The following is a 21,819-nucleotide window of genomic DNA, read 5'->3' as shown; positions in this document are numbered from 1 at the left end:
ACAAGTGAACTTTAGCAGATATTAGACTACTAGCTACTAGCTTATAAGAGATTTCCCAAACTGAACACCAACAGGGGGCGCTGACCTGTGCGCGGCTGCCCAGCCTGCAGCTGTCTGTCTTTTCATCTTTTTTTTATTTTTAGTTAGTTAAAGTGTTTTTGTTTCTGGAGTTCTAGACTTTTTTATGTGGGGGGTGGGGGGGGGGGAAGGGGGAAACTACCTTTCAGGGTCCCTACCTGGTCGGAGAGGCAGCTTTTCTCCGGGCTGCAGCTTCGACCCGTCCTCGCGGCCTACCAGCGGGCCTGGAGCGGAGTTTCCTGTCGGGCACTGCCCAGAACCACGGCTTCGGCAGCGGCACAGCGCTGGAGCGCTATCGTGGAGCGGGCGATGCCTTGCCTGGGTCGCCGCGCTGGAGCTCCGGTGAGCTGAAGACCGCCGAGTAAAACATCGCGGAGCTGCGGGTTTGAGGAGCGGCCGGCCGCGGGCGGCGGCGCCGAACTGTACACCGGGAGCCTGGGATCTCTAGATGAGATCGCCAGTTGTGGAGCTCCAACCGGCGCGGCCTTGTTGGCTTCGGCAGCCCCGGCCTCCAGTACGGAAGCGGCCGTTCCAGGGTTCCCAGGCCGCTGCGAGGATTCTCCCGACGCCGGAGCAACATCACCCGGCGAGAACGGCCAGGAACATCGGGCCTCCGTAGAGGCAACTGTGGAGGCCTCAATGGGCCCGACTATGGGTGAACTGGGGTTGGGGACTGGACATTGTGCCTTCCCTCATGGTGGGAACCATTGTGGGGGGATACAAATACAAAATACAAATACAAATTTTATTTATTGTCATTTGAGCCCCAGTGAGACTCAAACGAAATTTTGTTTCCACAGCTATACAAACAAAAACAATGTCCTACAGACATACACACAATTAAGTTCACACAAACATCCATCACAGTGAACCTACTGTGATGGAAGGCAAAAGTCTTTTCTCTCCCCTGTTCTCCATGTCTCTCCCGATGTCGAAGCCCCAGGCGGACGATGATAAGTCCCACGGCCATTTTAGGCCGTGCCGGGTGATTTACGGCCCCGCTCCCGGTCTAGAAGTCTCGAAGTTGGAGCCCCCGGCGGGCGCTGGAATGTCCCACGGCCATGAAGCCGTGCCGGGCGATGTATGACCCCGCTCCGGGTCGTTCCAAACCCCGCGACACGGGCTGGAGAAGTCGCGTTGCGGGAGCTCCGGGAAGCGGTCTCTCTCTCCCCCCGGACCCGCGAGCTCCCGATGTCCCGACAGTCCACCGGACCTGCGGCTGCGTTGCTGGAGCCTCCGAGCCCCAGGAGTCGAGTCGCAGCAGCGAGTCACCACCGCTCCCCACGTACCGAGGCCGGCCAGCCCCTCGATGGTGAGTAGTCCGCACCTCCGCAGTCTCCCGAGCCCCCGGGTCGTTCAGGTTGGAGGCCGCTCCACGGTGCTAGGCCCCAACGACAACGGAGACCCGACAGGGAAAAGGTCGGGTCTCCCGGACAGGGAAGAGATTTAAACGGTTTCCCCCGCCCCCCACAGCCCCCCACATATACACATTTAAAAACCAGTATTAAAAAACACCAAACACTACATTTAACTAGATAGACAAAAAATTAAAAAAAGACAGACAGGCTGTAGGAGCCTCTGCAACGAGTCGCGCCGCCACCAGGATGTTCTTTATGTTTAAATTTCTTATTAATGTTATGTCTGTATTCTTTCTTTATGTGCTGCATTGGCAAGAAGCATTTCACTACACCTAGGTGTATGTGACTAATAAATAACCTTTGAACCCTTTTGAATGAATACCACACATATATTCACTAAACGGCCTTGCTAGCTCAACCTTGTTGTAGTAAAGTAGTAAATAACGTAGTTATTACACATTTTACTGTGAGACTGTGAGTGTGCTGAATATCTCCTTGTTCCTTCTAGATGATAACTCCTGGCCAGCCCTATGGACTGAGAGTCAGGCTAGGGAGTTTAAAAGCAGGCATTCTTGGTTAGAATGGAAGGACAGAAAGTTAGGTAAATATCAGCCAACTTGTAAAGCTGGTATAAACACATTGTCAACTTTATGCAAATGAGAGTATAGCTGGTTTATTTTCATCTTAAAGATACATTAATTTCACTTTTATACAATTAAATTATAATGATATTGTCACAGTGAAGCTTATTTACAGTTCATTCAATTATTTTGAATAGATTCTTATCCAGTTCAGAAGGTGTTATTGCTAATATAGATTCAAAAAAGACTACTTGTATGATGTTAATTAGTCATGTTTTTGTTTACTTCCAGGTTGTGTTATTTGCAGCTCAACAAAATCTACTGGCGTCTTAACAGAGAAAAGAATTTCCATATCTGAGGAGTGGGCGATGTTTAAGATCCAGTCATCAGGCTCAAGCAGACAAACAGCCCTGGCCTCCTTGAGAAACAAGATCAGACGGCATGAGATGTCCAGGGCACACGAAATAGCTCAGGAGCTCACTGAAAAGTGTGGACAGGATTTACTTGGGAATCTTGTGAGAGCTGTGTCAGACACTGTGTTAGCTGAGACAAATGCTGTATTCAGAACAGCATATTATCTTGCCAAGATGAACCGACCTTTCTCTGACCATGACGATCTCATTGAGCTTCAGGAAAAAAACGGTGTCAACATGGGCACAAGTCTGCACTCAAGGTTCAGTTCAACAAAAATTGTGGAACACATAGCAAAAAAGATGCAGACAAAAATAGTTGACAGCATTGTGTCATCTTCAAGCAAGCTGTCTGTTCTCATTGATGAGGCAACTTCTCTCAGCCATAAATCAGCCATGATTGTCAATGTGAAGGCCTCTTTAGATGGAGCTACTCCTGAATTTGTTTTTTTGGACCTGGTGGAGCTGGAAAGCCAGAGGGCAGAGTCTATAGAGGAAGCTCTATTAAACTGTTTGGACACTGCAGGCTTTAGTGAAGAGTGGCTTCAAAACAACTGGATCTCATTTGTTTCTGATGGAGCCAGTGTTATGTTAGGCAAAAACTCTGGTGTGGCAACCAGGCTGACTGCAAGGTACCCTAACCTCTTCACATGGCACTGTATGAATCACCGTCTAGAACTGGCTGTAAATGATGCTGTGGATGAGGTTCAGGCAGTCAACCACTTCAAAGTTTTCATGGACAAACTCCACAATCTCTACAGTCAGTCCAATAAAAATTCACGGGAACTTATGGAAGCAGCACAAGAAGAGGGCTCACAAGTCCTGAAGATTGGCAGAGTTTTAAACACCCGATGGGTTGCCAGCAGTTTCCGTTCTGTAAAGGCTGTGTGGAGGTCATACGAAGAACTTAACAGACACTTTGAGAATGCTGCAGGAGACCAAACAAGAAACGGCAAAGAGAGGCAAACCTACAGAGGCCTGGCACATCGTATGCAAAGCAAGGAATTTCTTTGTGACCTTGGACTCATGTATGATGCACTATCTGAACTTTCAAACCTGTCCCAGCAATTACTGGCCCATTCAATCACACTTTTAAGAGCAGATCAGCTGCTGAAGCGCACCATCCGAGTGCTGCCATCATTTAAAGATTCTCCAGGAGAGAATTGGAGGAAGCATTGAAAGCACAGGCTTTGGGACAGTTTGGATCAGTGTCCCTGGAGTCAAATGCTAAGCTCATGCCGATCAATACAAAGCAGTTCCTACAAAGTCTGATCAATAACATGGAGAAGCGGCTCTCATTTAAGGATGAAATTCTTCATGATCTCAGCATTCTGGATTCAAGCACCTGGCCATCAACACCTGGCATACGGCACGGTGAGTCACAGGTAAAACGACTGTGCAGGCGATTCAATCTTTGTCAAGAACAAGCTGTCAATGGAATGAGAGATTTCATCGAGCACCCAGAGAGTGAACCTGAATGCCTCAAACCACTCATCCACTGCATGCAGACCATCCCTTGCAGCACTGCAGAGTGTGAAAGGGGCTTCAGTCTGATGAATATTGTGTACACAGACCAAAGATCTAGAATGTTGTTGTCTAGTGTCAGCAATTTGATGATGATCAGCATCAATGGGCCCCCTGTAAGCCTTTTTGAGCCAAGCAAATATGTATCAACATGGTTACGAAGCCATCGCTCTGCCACGCAAGCAAGAAGGCAGAGCACACCTCAGATGCCTGAGTACAAGCAAATTTGGAAAGTTTTGTAAACTAGCAGGCTACTACATTTAAAGTGAAAAACAATTGTTGACAAAATCCCTTTTAGTGGAATACAAACACTTTTCTATACCTGCTACAGTAGCAGATATGGAAAAGTGTTTGTATTCCACTAAATATCCCTCATGTAACTGTGTATTCACCTTTGTTAGTTACTTTTTTACAATGAAGGGATTGTGGTGTTTGTTTTATTTTGCATGGGTCATGCGCCCTCCGCTGGTCGTTTTTGCGGATGTACTGTTTTTCTTCTCTGTTAAACACTGAACAGATGTTATTTGCATAGGACTTACTGTGATTGAAAACGTGTATTTTGTGATGCTGTGTGATTGCTGTATTAAGTATGAGTGTGAGACGTCTTAGAACAGTTGCTGATATGTTTTATTTATTTTAATTTATTATTTAAGTATTTTTGTATGGGAAACATAATTCTAAAGAAGATGTTTTTATTTTGTATTTTTGCATTTATTGTTTCTTATATAGGGTATTTTATTTTATTGAGTTGTAATTGTTTCTGACAAATGACTAACTCTGTTTTTTCTTGTCTCAAAACTCTAAACAGAGCATGCAGCAGCAGCAGCAATAAATGTCCTGTGCAAAAGACTCAAGTATCCCGTCGTCTCCTTAGCACATTAGTACTGAGGCCAGGCCGGTTACATATACAGTAGTACAGTGTTTATATAGCCAACAGTTATTTATTTATTGATGCTTTATAGTTTATTTGATGCTAGTGCCTAATGGTGATTTTAATTTGACTGTTTATTGTCCTAGAAACTGATGACAATATCGAGTGTTGAATAATCTCAATTACTTATGGTGGTTGTAGGCTACTGTATGCGACAGTGAGTGTGGCGGTGTTTATAGGACGGGTGTGGAAGAGGCTAGGAGGGAATCTTCACAGTATACCCACTACAAAAAACTAGACTACACCATGCATGTAATTAATACATCAAGTACTCTAACGGTTTAAAACAAATACGTTTTTTCCTCTCTTAATGCCATCGGTCAATTTGCTCAACAAAAATGGGTGATCGAACTTTCCAATTGCCAAGGCACCATCTGCTACCAACAGCATCCGTTCTTCATCACTCACCCTGCATGAATTAAACGCACGGTTATAAGACCAGCATCAACGATTTCTGGGTCACTTTCCAAAACAGTGCAGAGAGTCTCACCTCCTCTTCTGACGAGTTTCCTCCTGAAATATATAACATCAGAAAGATCCATTAATTTACACAGAGCGACCACATCGTGACAGCAGGAATTTCATCCAAATTGTTACAATGTTCCTACAGATCTTTGCACTCGTTGCTGATGGAGCGCCCCATCAGTCCGGTATTGTATTAATTCAATGTAAAGAGTATATTCATGGCCGTCCGAAGGGGGGTTGCGTTGGGTGCGACCGCACCCCCCTTTTCTCCCCCATAAGAAAAAAAAATCGGGGGAAAAATCAACGTTTCCACTTTGGAAACGGCCAGTTCTCTGTTCTCCCGTCCCCGGGCGGGAGTGGCTGAATCTGAACCCAACGGCTGTAACCCCAACACCAGACGCCGCTGCGGCGGAGCCCGCTCCCCTCGCCTGCCCCCGCCGCCGGGGCCCAAGCCATCTTACCCCCACACCACCTCTGCTTACCCCCGCTGGGCCCACGCAACCCCCGCTGGGCCCACGCAACCCCCGCTGGGCCTACGCCACCCACGCTGGGCCCACGATACCCCCACTTGGCTCATGCCACCCCCGCTGGGACCACGCCACCCCCGCTGGGCCTACGCCACCCACGCTGGGCCCACGATACCCCCACTTGGCTCATGCCACCCCCGCTGGGACCACGCCACCCCCGCTGGGTCCACGCCACCCTCGCTGACCCCCGCTGAGCTCCCTCCACCCCCGCTGGGCCCATGCCACCCCCCCTGACACCTGCTGGGTCCCCGCCACCCCCACTGGGCCCACAACACCTTCATCACCCCCGCCCGCTGGGCCCGCACCACCTTCATCTTTTGCAAGAAAGAGGAGGGGATGTGAGAGGGGGGAGGGAGAGAGAGAGGGGAAGGGAGAGGAGAGAGAGATGGGGGAGGGGAGAGGGAAAGAGGGATTATCTTGAGTGAGATTGCAAAATTAAGGTAGGTTTTAGAGCTATTATATTTTCTCCTCCATATAAATAATATCAAACAATTGGAACTGCTTTCTTTTCCTTGATAACAATACAGAAAAATATGAATTCCATAGTTTGTGACATAAATACACATTTTAATGGGATCATTACATACAGATGTAACATTTCCATTTTGAGATCGGGGGGGAGGGCTTCCCATTCACCACTTCGCACCTACTTAAGGCAAAACTCCAGTATGAAAAGAGTGGACGCTTTCCCACCCCAACCAACACTTCACACCCACTCACAGCCTGACCTCAGTCTGCAAAGACTGGGCCCTTCTACACCCACCCCCACTCCAATCACCACTTCACACCAAATGACTTCACTTCCACAGACACCTCTGTCAAGCTTCTCAAGTTTGCGGATGACACAACCCTGGTTGGACTGATCCAGGATGGGGATCTCTGTACTCTTTTCAGTTTGACATATTTCCTTTAACATGGTGCCCAGAACTGAACACAATATTCTAAATGCGGTCTCACCAACGTCTTATACAACTGCAACATGACCTCCCAACTTCTATACTCAATACTCTGACTGATGAGGGCCAAAGTGCCAAAATACTTTTTGACCACCTGATATACCTGCGACACGACCTTCAAGGAACCATGCAACCATCAACCATTCCTCTGCCCATCTGGCTAATTGATCCAGATCCTGCTGCAATCTTTCACAACCATCTTCACTATCTGCAAAACCACTCACTTCTGTATCATCAGCAAACTTGCTAATCTTGCCCTGTTCTGTGACGTTTCACAGAGTGCTGGAGTAACTCAGCGGGTCAGGCTGAGTATGGAGGTTGGGAGGTCATGTTGCAGTTGCATAAGAAGGTGGTGAGGCCGCATTCAGAGTATTGTATTCAGTTCTGGGCACCATGTTATAGGAAAGATGTCATCAAACTGGAAAGGGTACAGTGAAGATTTATGAGGATGTTGCCAGGACTAGATGGGCCAGAGCTATAGGGAGAGGTTGAGTAGGCTGGGACTCTATTTCATGGAGCACAGGAGGATGAGGGATGATCTTATAGAGGTGTATAAAATCATGATTTGAATAGATATGGTTGAGTCTTTTGCCCAGAGTAAGTGAATCGAGGAGCAGAGGTGAAGGGCAAAAGATTTAATAGGAATCTGTGGGGTATGTTTTTCACACAAAGGGTGGTAGGTGTATGGAACAAGCTGCCAGAGGAGGTAGTTGAGGCAGGGACTATCGCAACATTTAAGAAACAGTTATACAGGTACATGGATAGGACAGGTTCGGAGGGATATGAATCAAACGTGGGCAGGTGGAACTAGTGCAGATGGGACATGCTGGGCCGAAGGGTCTGTTTCCACACTGTATCACTCTATGACTCTATCTTTCCCTCTCAAACCCATTCTCCTGCCTTCTCCCCATTACCTCTGACACCCGTATCAATCAAGAATCTATCAATCTCCTCCTGAAAAATGTCCATTGACTTGACCTCCACAGCTATCTGTGGCAATGAATTCCACAGTTCACCACCCTCTGACTTAAGAAATTCCTGCTCATCTCCTTCCTAAAGGAATGTCTTTTAATTCTTAGGCTGTGGCCACTGGCCCTAGACTCTCCCACTAGTGGAAACATCCTCTCCAAATCCACACCATCCAGGTTTTTACCAGGCTGGGACAGACGGCAACAGCTTCACACCGTGTCCCAAAGCTCGTGTCCTGTCCTGCATCACCCAAGGCAGCAGAGACGTTATAGGAGAGGGCAAGCACCGTAACAAAGTATCTCACAATGGTTTGGGTAACATTCAGGAATGTTTATGCATGCCACATCATGAATATTACTGAAGAACGGTCTTGACCCGAACTATAATCTATAGCTTTTCTCCAGAGATGCTGCCTGACCCACTGAGTTACTCCAGCACTCTGTGACATATCACCTATCCATGTTCTCCAGTGATGCTGCCTGACTCACTGAGTTACTCCAGCACTCTGTGACATGTCACCTATCCATGTTCTCCACAGATACTGCCTGACTCGCTGAGTTACTCCAGCACTCTGTGAAACGTCAGCCTATTCATATTCTCTGCAGATGCTGCCTGACCCACTGAGTTACTCCAGCACTTTGTGACTAGTTTCCCTTCACGCATCTGTCCAAACCCACTCTCCCCCCTCCTTTCCTATGTTCCTTTCCACCCATAAACCTCTCTCTGCCTTTACATTTCACTCCTCTTTCAAATCTGCTCTACTTATCTACATGCATTTTTCTTCTTCACTTTTTAGTCATAGAATGATGCAGTGTGGAAACAGGCCCTTCAGCCCAACTTGCCCACACCGACCGACATGTCCCATCTAAACTAGTCCCACTCACACGCGTTTGGCCCATATCGATCTAAATCTGTCCTATCCATGTACGTGTCCAAATGTCTCTTAAACATTAGGATAGTCCCAGCCTTAACTACCTCCTCTGGCAGCTCGTTACATACACCCAGCACCCTTTGTGTGAAAAAGCTACCTCAGATTCCTGTTAATTTCTGAAATATTGCTCATAAATTTGGTGCAAAAATGCTCCAAAACAAGGCTCAGAATGGATCAGAGAGCATCTAAAACCCCAGAGCTTCCAGGGCCCTTAAGCGGGCCCTGGACCCTGGCATCGAGGGACTTCATGCTTCGCGCTCATGATGTGCGCAGCACGCACACTATTCCACATTAAGTTTTTTGTAATCCTGTCATGCCACCCCCCTTTTTGAAAAGCTTCGTACGGGCCTGATATTTAATACTGGACTTATGGGGCGATTCAACGTCCTCTGGTTCCAGTCGTGAATTACATCATTTGTCCAGCAAGGGTCGCCCTATAACCATATAATAACCATATAACAATTACAGCACGGAAACAGGCCATCTCGGCCCTACAAATCCGTGCCGAACAATTATTTGCCACGTCCCATCTACCTGCACTCAGACCATAACCCTCCATTCCTTTCCCATCCATATACCTATCCAATTTATTTTTAAATGATAAAATCGAACCTGCCTCCACTACTTCCACTGGAAGCTCATTCCACACAGCTACCACTCTCTGAGTAAAGAAGTTCCCCCTCATGTTACCCCTAAACTTCTGTCCCTTAATTCTGAAGTCATGTCCTCTTGTTTGAATCTTCCCTACTCTCAATGGGAAAAGCTTGTCCACGTCAACTCTGTCTATCCCTCCCATCATTTTAAAGACCTCTATCAAGTCCCCCCTTAACCTTCTGCGCTCCAGAGAATAAAGACCTAACTTATTCAACCTTTCTCTGTAACTTAGTTGCTGAAACCCAGGCAACATTCTAGTAAATCTCCTCTGTACTCTCTCTATTTTGTTGACATCCTTCCTATAATTGGGCGACCAAAATTCATTGTTACCCTCTTGCGTTTAATATCTGTGTGACAAGCCTTGGAATTTTCTTCTATCCTATTCGCCAATGATCCTACATTGCCACTTCAAACACCCCCTGGTTCCTCTTGCTCCCTGTAGGTCAGCAAGAGGGGAACCATATTATCTTTGTCTCCACAGACATCATGTTGCCAGCTTGTGACCAGATGTTCATGTCAGACTAAGAGAGGATCTGGCTTGAACATCATGGAAATTATGACAATGCTCAATGTAATAAGTACAACTACTCTGCCCGATAAAGATGCAGCCAGTCCTGCCATGGAATGGTGTGTGTTAATGGGAGTAAGGCAGTAATATGGCACCGGAGAAAATAAACCATTTATTTGGAGACACTAGATCGGAATCATGATCATGTCAGCCAGGATCTGAGGAGGGAAACATAGAAACATAGAAAATAGGTGCAGGAGTAGGCCATTCGGCCCTTCGAGCCTGCACCGCCATTCAATATGATCATGGCTGATCATCCAACTCAATATCCTGTACCTGCCTTCTCTCCATACCCCCTGATCCCTTTAGCCACAAGGGCCACATCTAACTCCCTCTTAAATATAGCCAATGAACTGGCCTCAACTACCTTCTGTGGCAGAGAATTCCAGAGATTCACCACTCACTGTGTGAAAAATGTTTTTCTCATCTCGGTCCTAAAAGATTTCCCCCTTATCCTTAAACTGTGTGACCCCTAGTTCTGGACTTCCCCAAAATCGGGAACAATCTTCCTGCATCTAGCCTGTCCAACCCCTTAAGAATTGTGTACGTTTCTATAAGATCCCCCCTCAATCTTCTAAATTCTAGCGAGTACAAACCGAGTCTATCCAGTCTTTCTTCATATGAAAGCCCTGCCATCCCAGGAATCAGTCTGGTAACGTACACATGACGGGTCTGGACAAGAGCCTCTTTCCATCTTATGGAATAGATGGGAGAGTGCTGGTAAATAGAGGCGAAGGGGAAGGAACTGGCAATAAATGGCAAGAGATACGTGAATTTGGGTGAGGATGGCAGACCGATGGATATTCCCGCTGCTGATGGCGACGGGGAGAAAACTTGCAACAGAATTGGAATCTGAACAGAGAGAATGTGCTGGGTGCCAAGTAGGATGGGTTGGGGATCAGCGGTTGGAGAAGGGGAAGCAACATGGTGACGGGGATTGGGGATGAAAATAAATACCTGTGGGGGACAATTGGATGAACAGGGAGATCTGAAGGGGATAAGGTTTACCTGTAACTGGAGAATACAATGTACATGCCGTTGGGTTGTAGGCTGATCAAACTATGAGGTGTTCGTCTGCCCTACCAACTGATTTGTTTGAATCAGCCCTGAATTATTGGGGAATTCTGCATTTATCGCACACTGTTACCCACTATTTTGTGATTGTGCCCTTATACTGAATCAAAGTGAATATGTAACTCCTTACCTTCAGAAATATCAAACTGTCCATTTGATTCATCCGCTCCTGCAGCTTTAGGAGTTGCTCTTGAATAGAGTTTAACTTCTCTTGAATCTCTCGTAGATTATTCTCCATTGGGTTTAGAACGCTCTCCTCTTCTTCCCGGAGTTCCTTGTGAAAGCGCTGCTCTTCCTCATTGAGAATCTGGCGCAGTTCAGCAAATACCGATGTGATGTGGGTCAACAGGTTCTGTGACTGTTCCTGTCAAATGAAAGATGAAGATCAATAATATCGAGCCTGGAATCTAAGACAATAGCACAAGATCAGATAAGGGAAACTGGAAACCTTACCCGAACTCCAGAAATCTTCTGTTTCTGTTGCTGCTCCATTTGCTCCCCCGCTGATTTATCTTTTGTGAGAGTCTCTAAGGATGTTTTAATCCGCTCCTGTGGATTGAGATTCAGATTCAGCGAGTAAAATAATTAGACCAGACAGAACCAATGAACCAATGAAAGGGTCAAGAGCTTCAAATTCCTGGGCGTGCACATCTCTGAAGATCTCTCCTTGTCCGAGAACACTAATGCAATTATCAAGAAAGCTCATCAGCGCCTCTACTTCCTGAGAAGATTACGGAGAGTCGGTTTGTCAAGGAGGACTCTCTCCAACTTCTACAGGTGCACAGTAGAGAGCATGCTGACCGGTTGCATCGTGGCTTGGTTCGGCAATTTGAGCGCTCTGGAGAGGAAGAGACTACAAAAAGTAGTAAACACTGCCCAGTCCATCATCGGCTCTGACCTTCCTTCCATCGAGGGGATTTATCGCAGTCGCTGCCTCAAAAAGGCTGGCAGTATCATCAAAGACCCACACCATCCTGGCCACACACTCATCTCCCTGCTACCTTCAGGTAGAAGGTATAGGAGCCTGAAGACTGCAACGACCAGGTTCAGGAATAGCTACTTCCCCACAGCCATCAGGCTATTAAACCTGGCTCGGACAAAACTCTGATTATTAATAACCCATTATCTGTTATTTGCACTTTACCAGTTTATTTATTCATGTGTGTATATATTTATATTATGGTATATGGACACACTGATCTGTTTTGTAGCAAATGCCTACTATGTTCTGTTGTGCTGAAGCAAAGCAAGAATTTCATTGTCCTATACAGGGACACATGACAATAAACTCACTTGAACTTGATCATGTCGGTGTCGGTGATGAGCTTAACATGATGTACACTGTGAAAAAAGAACATAAGGAAATAAGAGTAAAAGAGCCCTCAGCCCCTCAGTCTGTAATGGCAATCAAAGTGAATTTTTTTTTAAAGTCACATACCGTAGCCTGGATATCTCTGTCTCTCTCTCTGTCTCTGCCTGTGTGTGTGTGTCTCTCTCTTTATCTCTCTATCTCTCTATCTTCTCACTCAGTCTCTCCAGCTCCAGGCAACCACAGATGACCTTTCACCACCCAGAGGGTTCACGACCTCCTCCTGCCTTTAACCACAACATCCCAGCGCCAGACAGAAACAAATGTCTCTCCACGGCGACTTCAAGACAGATTAGATGTTCCCTTTGCAAAGATTTCATCCTCTTTTAAAATTATTTTAAGTTGTTTCACTGCCCGCAACAAAAATGGCGGAGGGAAGCGGCGATAATGGGAACGAATGGGCAGAGCTGCCCGTAACAAAGATGGCCGCCTTCCCCCTGGGGTACCGGGACATTAGTGCCCTTAACAAAGATGGCCGCCCCCGAGGGACATTAGTGCCCTTAACAAAGATGGCCGCCCTCCCCCTGGGGTACAGGGACACTAGTGCCCCTAACAAAGATGGCTGCCCTCCACCCGGGACATTCGTGCCCCTAACAAAGATGGCTGCCCTCCACCCGGGACATTAGTGCCCCTAACAAAGATGGCCGACCTCCCCTGGACACTTGTGCCCCTAACAAAGATGGCCGCCCTCCCCCTGGGGTACAGGGACACTGAGTTTCTCCAGCATTTTTGTCTACCTTTGAATACTTTGAAGTTCTCCTCCTTTTTAGAATCATATGGTGCAACACAATAGGGTGATTTCACGAAAGGTCACTGGATCATAGATCCTCACCCACGTGACCGCAAATTCCAACTGGGGTACAAGCGTTACTTCCAGTACATGTTATTGATGCTGAAAACGCAGACTTTCAAACCTATTCAAAACCGCGAAAACGGCCCGTTTTTGAGCTGTAAATAACTGTGCCAGTCGGGGTGACCGCGAGGCACAGTTATCTTACTTTAGAGTCCAGAAGATAAAGAAAAACGAAGGTAAAGACAAGAGGGAGCTGAAGGGGCAACAACAGCGGAAGTTGTTGGCCGGGCAGATATAAAGATCGAAAATACAGGGAATTATCGCGTTTGCTCACTGCATTTCATCAAAACTAAGGCATTATTGATGTTTTGATGAAATGCAGTGAGCAAACGCGATAATTCCCGATCAGTCTGAAGAAGGGTTTCGGCCCGAAACGTTGCCTATTTCCTTCGTTCCATAGATGCTGCTGCACCCGCTGAGTTTCTCCAGCTTATTTGTGTACCTTCGATTTTCCAGCATCTGCAGTTCCTTCTTAAACACTTCCTCTTAGACTACTTGGAAGTAGAACATTCCTCCGAGATTTCTTGGCCATTCCCAACCTTCCTCTTAGACTGCTTGGACCTTCTGAAGATTCCTCCTCGATTCCTTGGACATTGCTCCTTGGACGTTCCCATTTCTCCCAGATTGCTTGGACTTTCCTGACGTCACCCCTGGACTCTGTAACACTTCACTCCTTGGCGCCTGGATTTCAATGGGAACCTGGGCCCAACCCTGTCACCACCTGGGACGTGAGGTCCACTAAGGTGCCACCACCACCTCCCCCTGCCTGACCGCACGGGTCCTCCCCGAACCTCTGGGCAGTCGGCAGATTGTTGGACGACCTTCTCAGCCAGCGCGCAGACTAACCATGCTTGATCCTCTGGGGCGGAATGAGGTTCGATCGTTTCGGCCGCTATTGGCTTCTCAAGACCAACGCGTGCCCCCCGATACTGACCAAACTCTGCTTCCACTGCACAACTTTCAATAAAGCTTATGCTGTTTGCATCAACAATGTCTCTGTATATCTGTCCAAATCTATCTTAAAGTCATAATGAACGGTGGTGCAGCGGTAGTTACTACCTCACAGCGTCAGAGACCCGGGTTCGATCCTGTATTAGTCTCCACTGCCTTCTGAGGTAGAGAATTCCACAGATTCACAACTCACAGATTTGAGTATAGGAGCTGGGAGGTTCTACTGCAGTTGTACAGGGTCTTGGTGAGACCACACCTGGAGTATTGCGTACAGTTTTGGTCTCCTAATCTGAGGAAGGACATTCTTGCCATAGAGCGAGTACAGAGAAGGTTCGCCAGACTGATTCCTGGGATGTCAGGACTTTCATATGAAGAAAGACTCGATAGACTCGGCTTGTACTCGCTATAATTTAGAAGATTGAGGGGGGATCTTATAGAAACTTACAATATTCTTAAGGGGTTGGACAGGCTAGATGCAGGAAAATTGTTCCCGATGTTGGGGAAGTCCAGAACAAGGGGTCACAGTTTGAGGATAAGAGGGAAGTATTTTAGGGCCGAGATGAGAAAATCATTTTTTACATAGAGAGTGGTGAATCTGTGGAATTCTCTGTCACAGAAGTTAGTTGAGGCCAGTTCATTGGCTATATTTAAGAGGGAGTTAGATGTGGCCCTTGTGGCTAAAGGGATCAGGGGGTATGGAGAGAAGGCAGGTACAGGATACTGAGTTGGATGATCAGCCATGATCATATTGAATGGCGGTGCAGGCTCGAAGGACCGAATGGCCTACTCCTGCACCTATTTCTATGTTTCTATGTTTCTCTGTGTGAAAAAAATGTTTCCTCATCTCCGTTCTAAATGGCCTACCCCTTATTCTTAAACTGTGTGGCCCCTGTATTGAGGGTCTCTCCACTATTCCACCTCATGCATGTGCGGCATCTGCTGACTCTTGTGTCCCAGTGAATTCTGGACATCAACAACGATGAACCAATCATTATCCATTATTACATTAAACAAATCGCATGCTCGTAGAACTTCCAAATAGCAGAATATGGTTTAAAAATATGCAGCACGTCAAGAAGGTTTAGTACAAATGTCATGCACGCAACCTCATGCATGTCAGGAAGTCCAGTTCGCTGCAGAGCCGCTTTCAACTGATGCCGAGCTGTCTAAATGTTTAAGAAAGAACTGCAGATGCTGGAAAAGTCGAAGGTAGACAAAAATGCTGGAGAAACTCAGCGGGTGAGCAGCATCTATGGAGCGAAGGAATAGGTGACGTTTCGGGTCGAGACCCTTCTTCAGACTGCCTCACCCGCTGTGTTTCTCCAGCATGTGTGTCCACCACCGAGCTGTCTAAATGCTTGCGCGGCGCAGGGTCCCCACCTGCTGGTAAAACCCGATACTGCGGAATCGGCCGATATATGAACCCATTGCCCGTGGGGATGGTGAATCTGGGGCAGAGAGAATGAACAGATTGCGATGCTGGAGGCCGGCATCGACGTGGGAGCAGCGGCGGTGACTGAGACACAATCCGGCATGACGAGAGAAACGAACAGGAGAGACCTCAAGAGCTACCGGGTTGTCTAACTTGAGTAATACATTGTGCTATTATTTACATTGTTTTTCATCAACTTCACGAGTTAATACAAAACTGTTCTTAATAAACAAAACTTAACCTTCTTATTAAGGAATTAATGTCAGTAGGTGATCAATGTATCAGGATGTAGATGTCGCTGCAAGACCAGCATTTATTGCACATCACTAATTGCCCTCTGAGTTGATCGCTCGGACAATTCCAAGGGCATTTGATCTTCAACCACTTTGAACGAGATGAATCTTAAACAAAGCTTGCGGTCATTGTATTTCAGACAGTTTATTTATTTCAAGAATGTGAGGTGATGAACTGTATTTAAGGTGGGGGGAAATACTTCAAATTGTGTCCCTGGTTTGTGTCAGTGGATTCCTCGTTCGATAACTAAATCCGTGCCTCGTCACCGCGCCCCAACCTCCAGTTGATGCCTCGAGTTCACCACTTCCTATTGGATTGCGGCCCTTGAGTTAAAACCGGGATTATTCCCGTCATGATCTTCCACACCTCTATAAAATCACCCCTCATCCCACTGCGTTCCAGGGTATAAGGTCCTAGTCTGCCCAACCTCTCCCTCTAGTGAGGCCCTCAGGCCCAGGCAACATCCTCATCAATATTGTCTACACCCTTTCCAGTTTATCCACATTCTTCACACAGCAGAGTGAACAATACTGAACATGTTACTCCAAACTGACCATCCTTAATATGAAATGATGCACGGTTTCTCCAAATATAGATGCATCTGAAGACTGGAGCGTGAGAGACGAGTGCACTGATGTGGATTAAAATATGTTTACTTCCATGCTGATCCCGGGCTGTGAACGGAGATGCGGGCTGCGGGTTCCACTGCCCAACAGGGGCAACGCCTCCTCAGTTACACCTCCTTAGCGCCAAAGATCCTATAGGATCTTTGTTTAGCGCTGGTCCCTGTTCCTTTCTGCCCTGCCTTAGACAATCCCAGGGCAATCTTTCGTCTCCGCTTTCGTCTCACTTCAGGCGGGTTTAATGCCTAACTGACCCCTCCCTCGTGTGAGATTAGTTGGGAGTGGCCAGGACACTGAACACTGAACACTTGCAGCCCAATAACATTCATTGCCCGGGACGGCAGCGCGCGCAGTGGAAAACACTTTGAACCAGGAAGTGGAGGTTAAAATGGCTTCGAAAGACAGGTTCGAGACTTTAACCGAGGAGATAGTTTGTCCCATCTGCCTGGATTTCTTCACCGATCCGGTGACACTGGAGTGCGGGCACAACTTCTGCCGCTCCTGCATCACACAGAGTTGGGACAGGGAGGGGAGAAACTCCTGCCCGGAATGTAGAGAGGAATTTACAGACCGCACCCTCAGGGTGAATCGGGCCTTGGCGAGACTGTCTGAGAAAGCTCGAACACTGAGCCTGAATCAGACAGAGAAGGAAAGCAAACTTCACTGCGAGGAACATCAGGAAGAACTGAAGCTGTTTTGTGAAACTGACAAGAAGCTGATCTGTGTGATTTGTCGAGATGGGCGGGAACACAAGACTCACAGCTTCATGCCGATAGAAGAAGCTGTTGAAACCTACAAGGTAAAAGCAAACCGATTCTGATCACATCATTGTGTCATGTTTTGTTTATTTTCTGACATTTTTCTTCTCTGATCTGAAACCCAACTCCAGGATCAGGTGAAATCTTCCTTCGAATCTCTCACAAAAAAGAAATCCGAGATCGAGCAAATGGAGCAGCAACAGAAAGAGAAGATTTCCGTTGTTCTGGTGAGGTTTTCCAATTTCGATTTCCTGATCTTGTGTAGCTTTCATCAATGTGATGCATGTAACGCCAGGACACCTCTATACAGCACAAGAGCTGAGGGTTGGAGCTATAGAGATAGAGACTGGGCGGGCAGGTACTGACTGTAGATAGAGTGGATGTGCAAAGGATGTTTCCACTGGTGGGACTGTAGGACCAGAGGTTACAGCCTCAGAATTAAAGGGCGCTCTTTTAGAAAGGAGGTGAAGAGAAACTTAGAAAAGCGGTCACGGTGGTGCTGCCTGACAGCGAATGCAGCGCCGGAGACCCGGGTTGGATCCCCACTACGGGTGCTGTCTGTATGGAGTTTCTACGTTCTCCCCGTGACGTTTTCTCCGAGATCTTCGGTTTCCTCCCACACTCCAAAGGTTTGTAGGTTAATTGCCTTGGTAAATGTAAAAATTGTTAATGTGTGGGGATTGCTGGTGGGCGCGGACTCAATGGGCCGAAGGGCCTGTTTCCGCAATATTTCTAAACTAAAAGACATCCTAAACTTATTTTGTCAGAGGGTAATTAATCTATGGAACTCATTGGACATGTTGGACCAAATGGCCTATTTCTGTGCTCCATGCCACAAGGTTGATTGGCCAACTACCCCCTTGCATATCGTTAGGAAACACAATATAGTGACATTATATATTGATTTTCACCATTCATTTCACAGGAAGAGTCACACAACCTTCAGTCACAGATCACATCCCAGTTTGCTGAACTGCACCAGATTTTCACTGAGAAAGAGCGGCGTGTACTCGCAGATATCCGGGAAGAAGAGGAGAAAATTCGGAACGCAATGGAGAAACGGCTTCAAGAGATTCAAGCAAATTTAAATTCCATCCAAAAGGAACTCTCAACGTTGCAGGAACAGATAGATCAAAAAGACAACGGGATATTTCTGAAGGTGAGGGGTTACACTAAAGTTAGGCGAAGTGAAACTGCACACTCACAGCATGGTGGGTGACATTTCTGAAATTAATGCATCATGTACCAGTAATTCAGAGCTGGGTCAATGTTCCATCTATTCCAGCGATGTGCTGCTGTTATTCCCAAACTAAGTGGCCTCCTGCATAAACTATGGGATCTCGGAACAGGCTGCAAACTCCTTGAGAAAGAGTCGCTGTGATCTTGTCACTGAGTTAGTGAACGTGTAATATTTCCCCGAAAAGAAGGAAAATCTGCAGGAATCATAAGACCACGGGGAAAGTCTTCTGTTTGGTCAGCATTAGAGGAAAAGGAGTTTGTGGTGTTAGAACATCCCCGTGAAGGCAGTCTAATGGTTTTAGTCTAGGATACACATTGGAATTTGTCCTCCTTACCAGCACTTAATTGGACCATTTCTATCCCTAGTTATCCTTTTGCTCTTAAAGGGGAATATTCTCCCCCGATTATTCTTCTGCTGGTAATATACTTGTAGAATCTTGTAGGGGGGTTGTCACCATTATCCGATCCACATCGAGAGCATTTTGCGTAGATTTCATCACCTCATCCATGAAATGATGTTGCAGCATTGGAGGCAACACAAAACTGAATCACCAGGATAATTGCAGGATGAGGGGCTTGTCTCATCAGCAGGGTTTATCGAGGTTGGATCGAGATTCCTTGCAGTTTAAAAGAATGAAGAGTCGTTTCACCATTGTCCCCAATGTCCATGACTGGATAGAGAGCAGTGAATCTCTGGAATTCTCCAACCCAGAGACTTTGGGGATTGAAACTGTTAGCCGTATTTGAACTAGAGGGAGAGACTTTTTTTTGAAAATTCCAGGAATTGAACACAAGGGGAATGGGGAAAAAAGGGGGAGTTCTGTCATGGGCAAGATTAGGCATGACCACATTGTGAGGATTAATATTATTCTGGAATGTGGCGCACACATCATCATGTGGCGGCGCGGCTCTGGCTGCAGCGGCTCTCCGGCAGTCCTGTTAGTTTTGTGTTTTTTTGGTTTGTTTATTTTCGTTTTGGTTAGTCTAGTTTTGGTTTTTAGTTTGTGTTTTGGGGGGGGGGGGGGGTTGAAACGGGGCTTGCTGTCTCTCCCTGCGGGGGAATGCGACTTTTTTGTCGTATTCCCCTTCTCTGCCTCCGTCTGCGCTGAGGCCTAGTGGCGGAGCTGGCGACCTCGAGGCTCAGGAGGCAGAGCCCGCCAGGACTCGCACTGAGCTCGCTCCCGTGAGGACGGCCCGGCTCGGGGCTGGAACAGGGCTTTCGTGAGGGGCTGTGACGGCCGGCCCGAGGAAGGAACGGTGCTCCCGTCGGAGTAGCCGAGCTCGGGGAGGTACGGCGTTCCCAGCCTGAGGGAGAAGCGGTGCCCGGTCGGGGCGGCCCAGCCTGAGGGAGGAGCGGCGCCCAGTCGGGGCGGCCCAGCCTGAGGGAGAAGCGGCGCCCGGTCGGGGCGGCCCAGCCTGAGGGAGGAGCGGCGCCCGGTCGGGGCGGCCTGGCGCGAGGGAGGAGCGGCGGCCTGGCGCGAGGCTGAGACGGTGGCAGTACTCACGTGAGGGCGATCCGGCTCGGGGCGGGAACGATGATCCGGGGGCTGGGACGGCAGTTCTGGTGGCGGTGGCCTGAGACCGGGGGTTCGGCCGCGGGTCAGCGGCTGCGTCAGCAGGTCTGGTGAGCGGCAGCTTCGACTACCCCGGGCCGCGGTGTTTGAGCCGCGAGGAACATCGCCCGGGGGGTATCGCCTCAGCGCAGAAGGAGAAGAGGAGGGAAGAGACTGCAGCCCTAAGACTTTTGCCTCCATCACAGTGAGGAGATGTTGGGTGGACTCACTGTGGTGGATGTTAATATGTGTTTATTGTTGTCTTTTATTGTAGTGTATTATATGTAATGACTGCTTAAATTTCGTTCAGACTTCGGTCTGGATGACAAATAAAAGGAATTCAATTCAATTATCATCTGTCATCCATGAATTGAACATGCAGGGAATGGGGCAACAGGGGGAAATATCTTGTGCTTATCCTACTCCCCCTTCAATGTATCTCCAATATTGGCTTTGGCCACTTTTGTGCGAATTAGTTCCACATTCCCTTTGCTGCATGACTAATGGGATTTATTAAAGGCCATCACATATTTCATCTTTGAATTTTGGTCTCCCTAAAAGTAGCTGCTTCTTCTTGCGTATGGCATGCACAGCCTAAAGTTGTAGGACAACTTGTTCTATTTGATCATAATTCATTGTGCACGCCAGGTTGATTGCATTCATCGAAACAGGTTGCAATCTCCCATTCCCCTAAAAGTAGCAATACTATTTGTCCCCCACCCATTTAAATCCACAGATAATCTTAAATCGCCCCATTCCTTCATTCCCTGACATCTTCTTCAGATAACACCCACCACCTTCTCATTCTATCCCGTAACTTGCACCCTCTCCATGATGGCATCATTTTCATGTACGTTCCTTGTGTTTCTCCCCCGTGGTTCTTTGTCCCGAGGGAAATATTATTTATATGTCAGTGTGGCTGCCGCAATAAGAGTTGGTTAATATGAATCTTGTGGCAATTTGCGTGCCATTTCTGCTGTCGGGATGTGGATGTTCTGTCTCAGTTATTCAGACGTGTGCCTTATTTCTTTCAGGAGGCAGCTGGTCGGAGAACGAGGTAGGACACGCTCTTGATTGAAACTCTGCATGTTTTTGTAGAACAGCTCCGAAATTGTTGAAGATCAGATTCTAACCAGCTGTTAAATATTTGCAGGGTTAGTGATGAAGTTCATACATTGTCAGTGACAGATGGTGCCTTGCCGATTGAAAAGATTCATCACCACTTTGAGTTGAACACGCTGTGGAGAGAAATCTGTGCCATTCAGCGAGGTAAAACTTGTTCAGTTTCCATTCTTCTTATTGATTACACCTTTAAGTACCACAAATGTAAACATTACGCAGTAACTGTACTCACCTCCGCCTCTGGTATCTCGTTCTATCTCTCTACCATCCACTGTCTGAAAACATTGACTTTCAATGCCTTTTCCAATTTTACCATCTCACCTTAAACTGATGCCCTCAATCTATAGACTTTAGAAATTCCGTCTTCCATTCTTCAGCCCATTACACCTGCTAATTAAGGTCACATTTAATGTCAGGTCACCTTCTTCAATCTCCATGACGCCACCAATTTTAGTGTCCTCCACAAACCTACTAACATGCCACCCACATACTCATACAAAGCGTTCGTATAAATAACGACCAACAATGGAGATAGAGTCGAGCTCTATTGCACACCCTTTGCGAGAGCCTCCAGTCTGAAAAGCATTCCTCCACCAACC

General features: G+C 47.2%; 1 protein-coding gene across 1 annotated transcript; it reads right to left on the bottom strand.

Moving 5' to 3' along the window:
• Nucleotides 1-5,155: 5,155 nt before the first annotated feature.
• Nucleotides 5,156-15,627, bottom strand: LOC116969396 (nuclear factor 7, brain-like). The gene is made up of 5 exons (XM_033016269.1): nt 15,580-15,627; nt 11,480-11,575; nt 11,157-11,390; nt 5,373-5,395; nt 5,156-5,291 (listed from the first exon to the last, which is right to left on the bottom strand). Exons 1-5 carry the CDS (start codon nt 15,625-15,627, stop codon nt 5,156-5,158), a joined length of 537 nt encoding a protein of 178 aa, XP_032872160.1.
• Nucleotides 15,628-21,819: the final 6,192 nt, after the last annotated feature.

This window comes from Amblyraja radiata, unplaced genomic scaffold, assembly GCF_010909765.2.
Source record: "Amblyraja radiata isolate CabotCenter1 unplaced genomic scaffold, sAmbRad1.1.pri S36, whole genome shotgun sequence".
Lineage (NCBI taxonomy): Eukaryota > Metazoa > Chordata > Chondrichthyes > Rajiformes > Rajidae > Amblyraja > Amblyraja radiata.
Note: the sequence above shows the minus strand (reverse complement) of the source record. Positions and strands in the feature narration are given on the sequence as shown.

Coding starts and splice junctions, on each gene's coding strand:
- LOC116969396 (XM_033016269.1), bottom strand. CDS start 15,627: ATGGGTTCATATATCGGCCGATTCCGCAGTATCGGGTTTTACCAGCAG. Junction 11,391..11,479: donor AGAAGATTTCTGGAGTTCGG/GTAAGGTTTCCA, acceptor TTCATTTGACAG/GAACAGTCACAGAACCTGTT. Junction 5,292..5,372: donor GAAACTCGTCAGAAGAGGAG/GTGAGACTCTCT, acceptor TAATTCATGCAG/GGTGAGTGATGAAGAACGGA.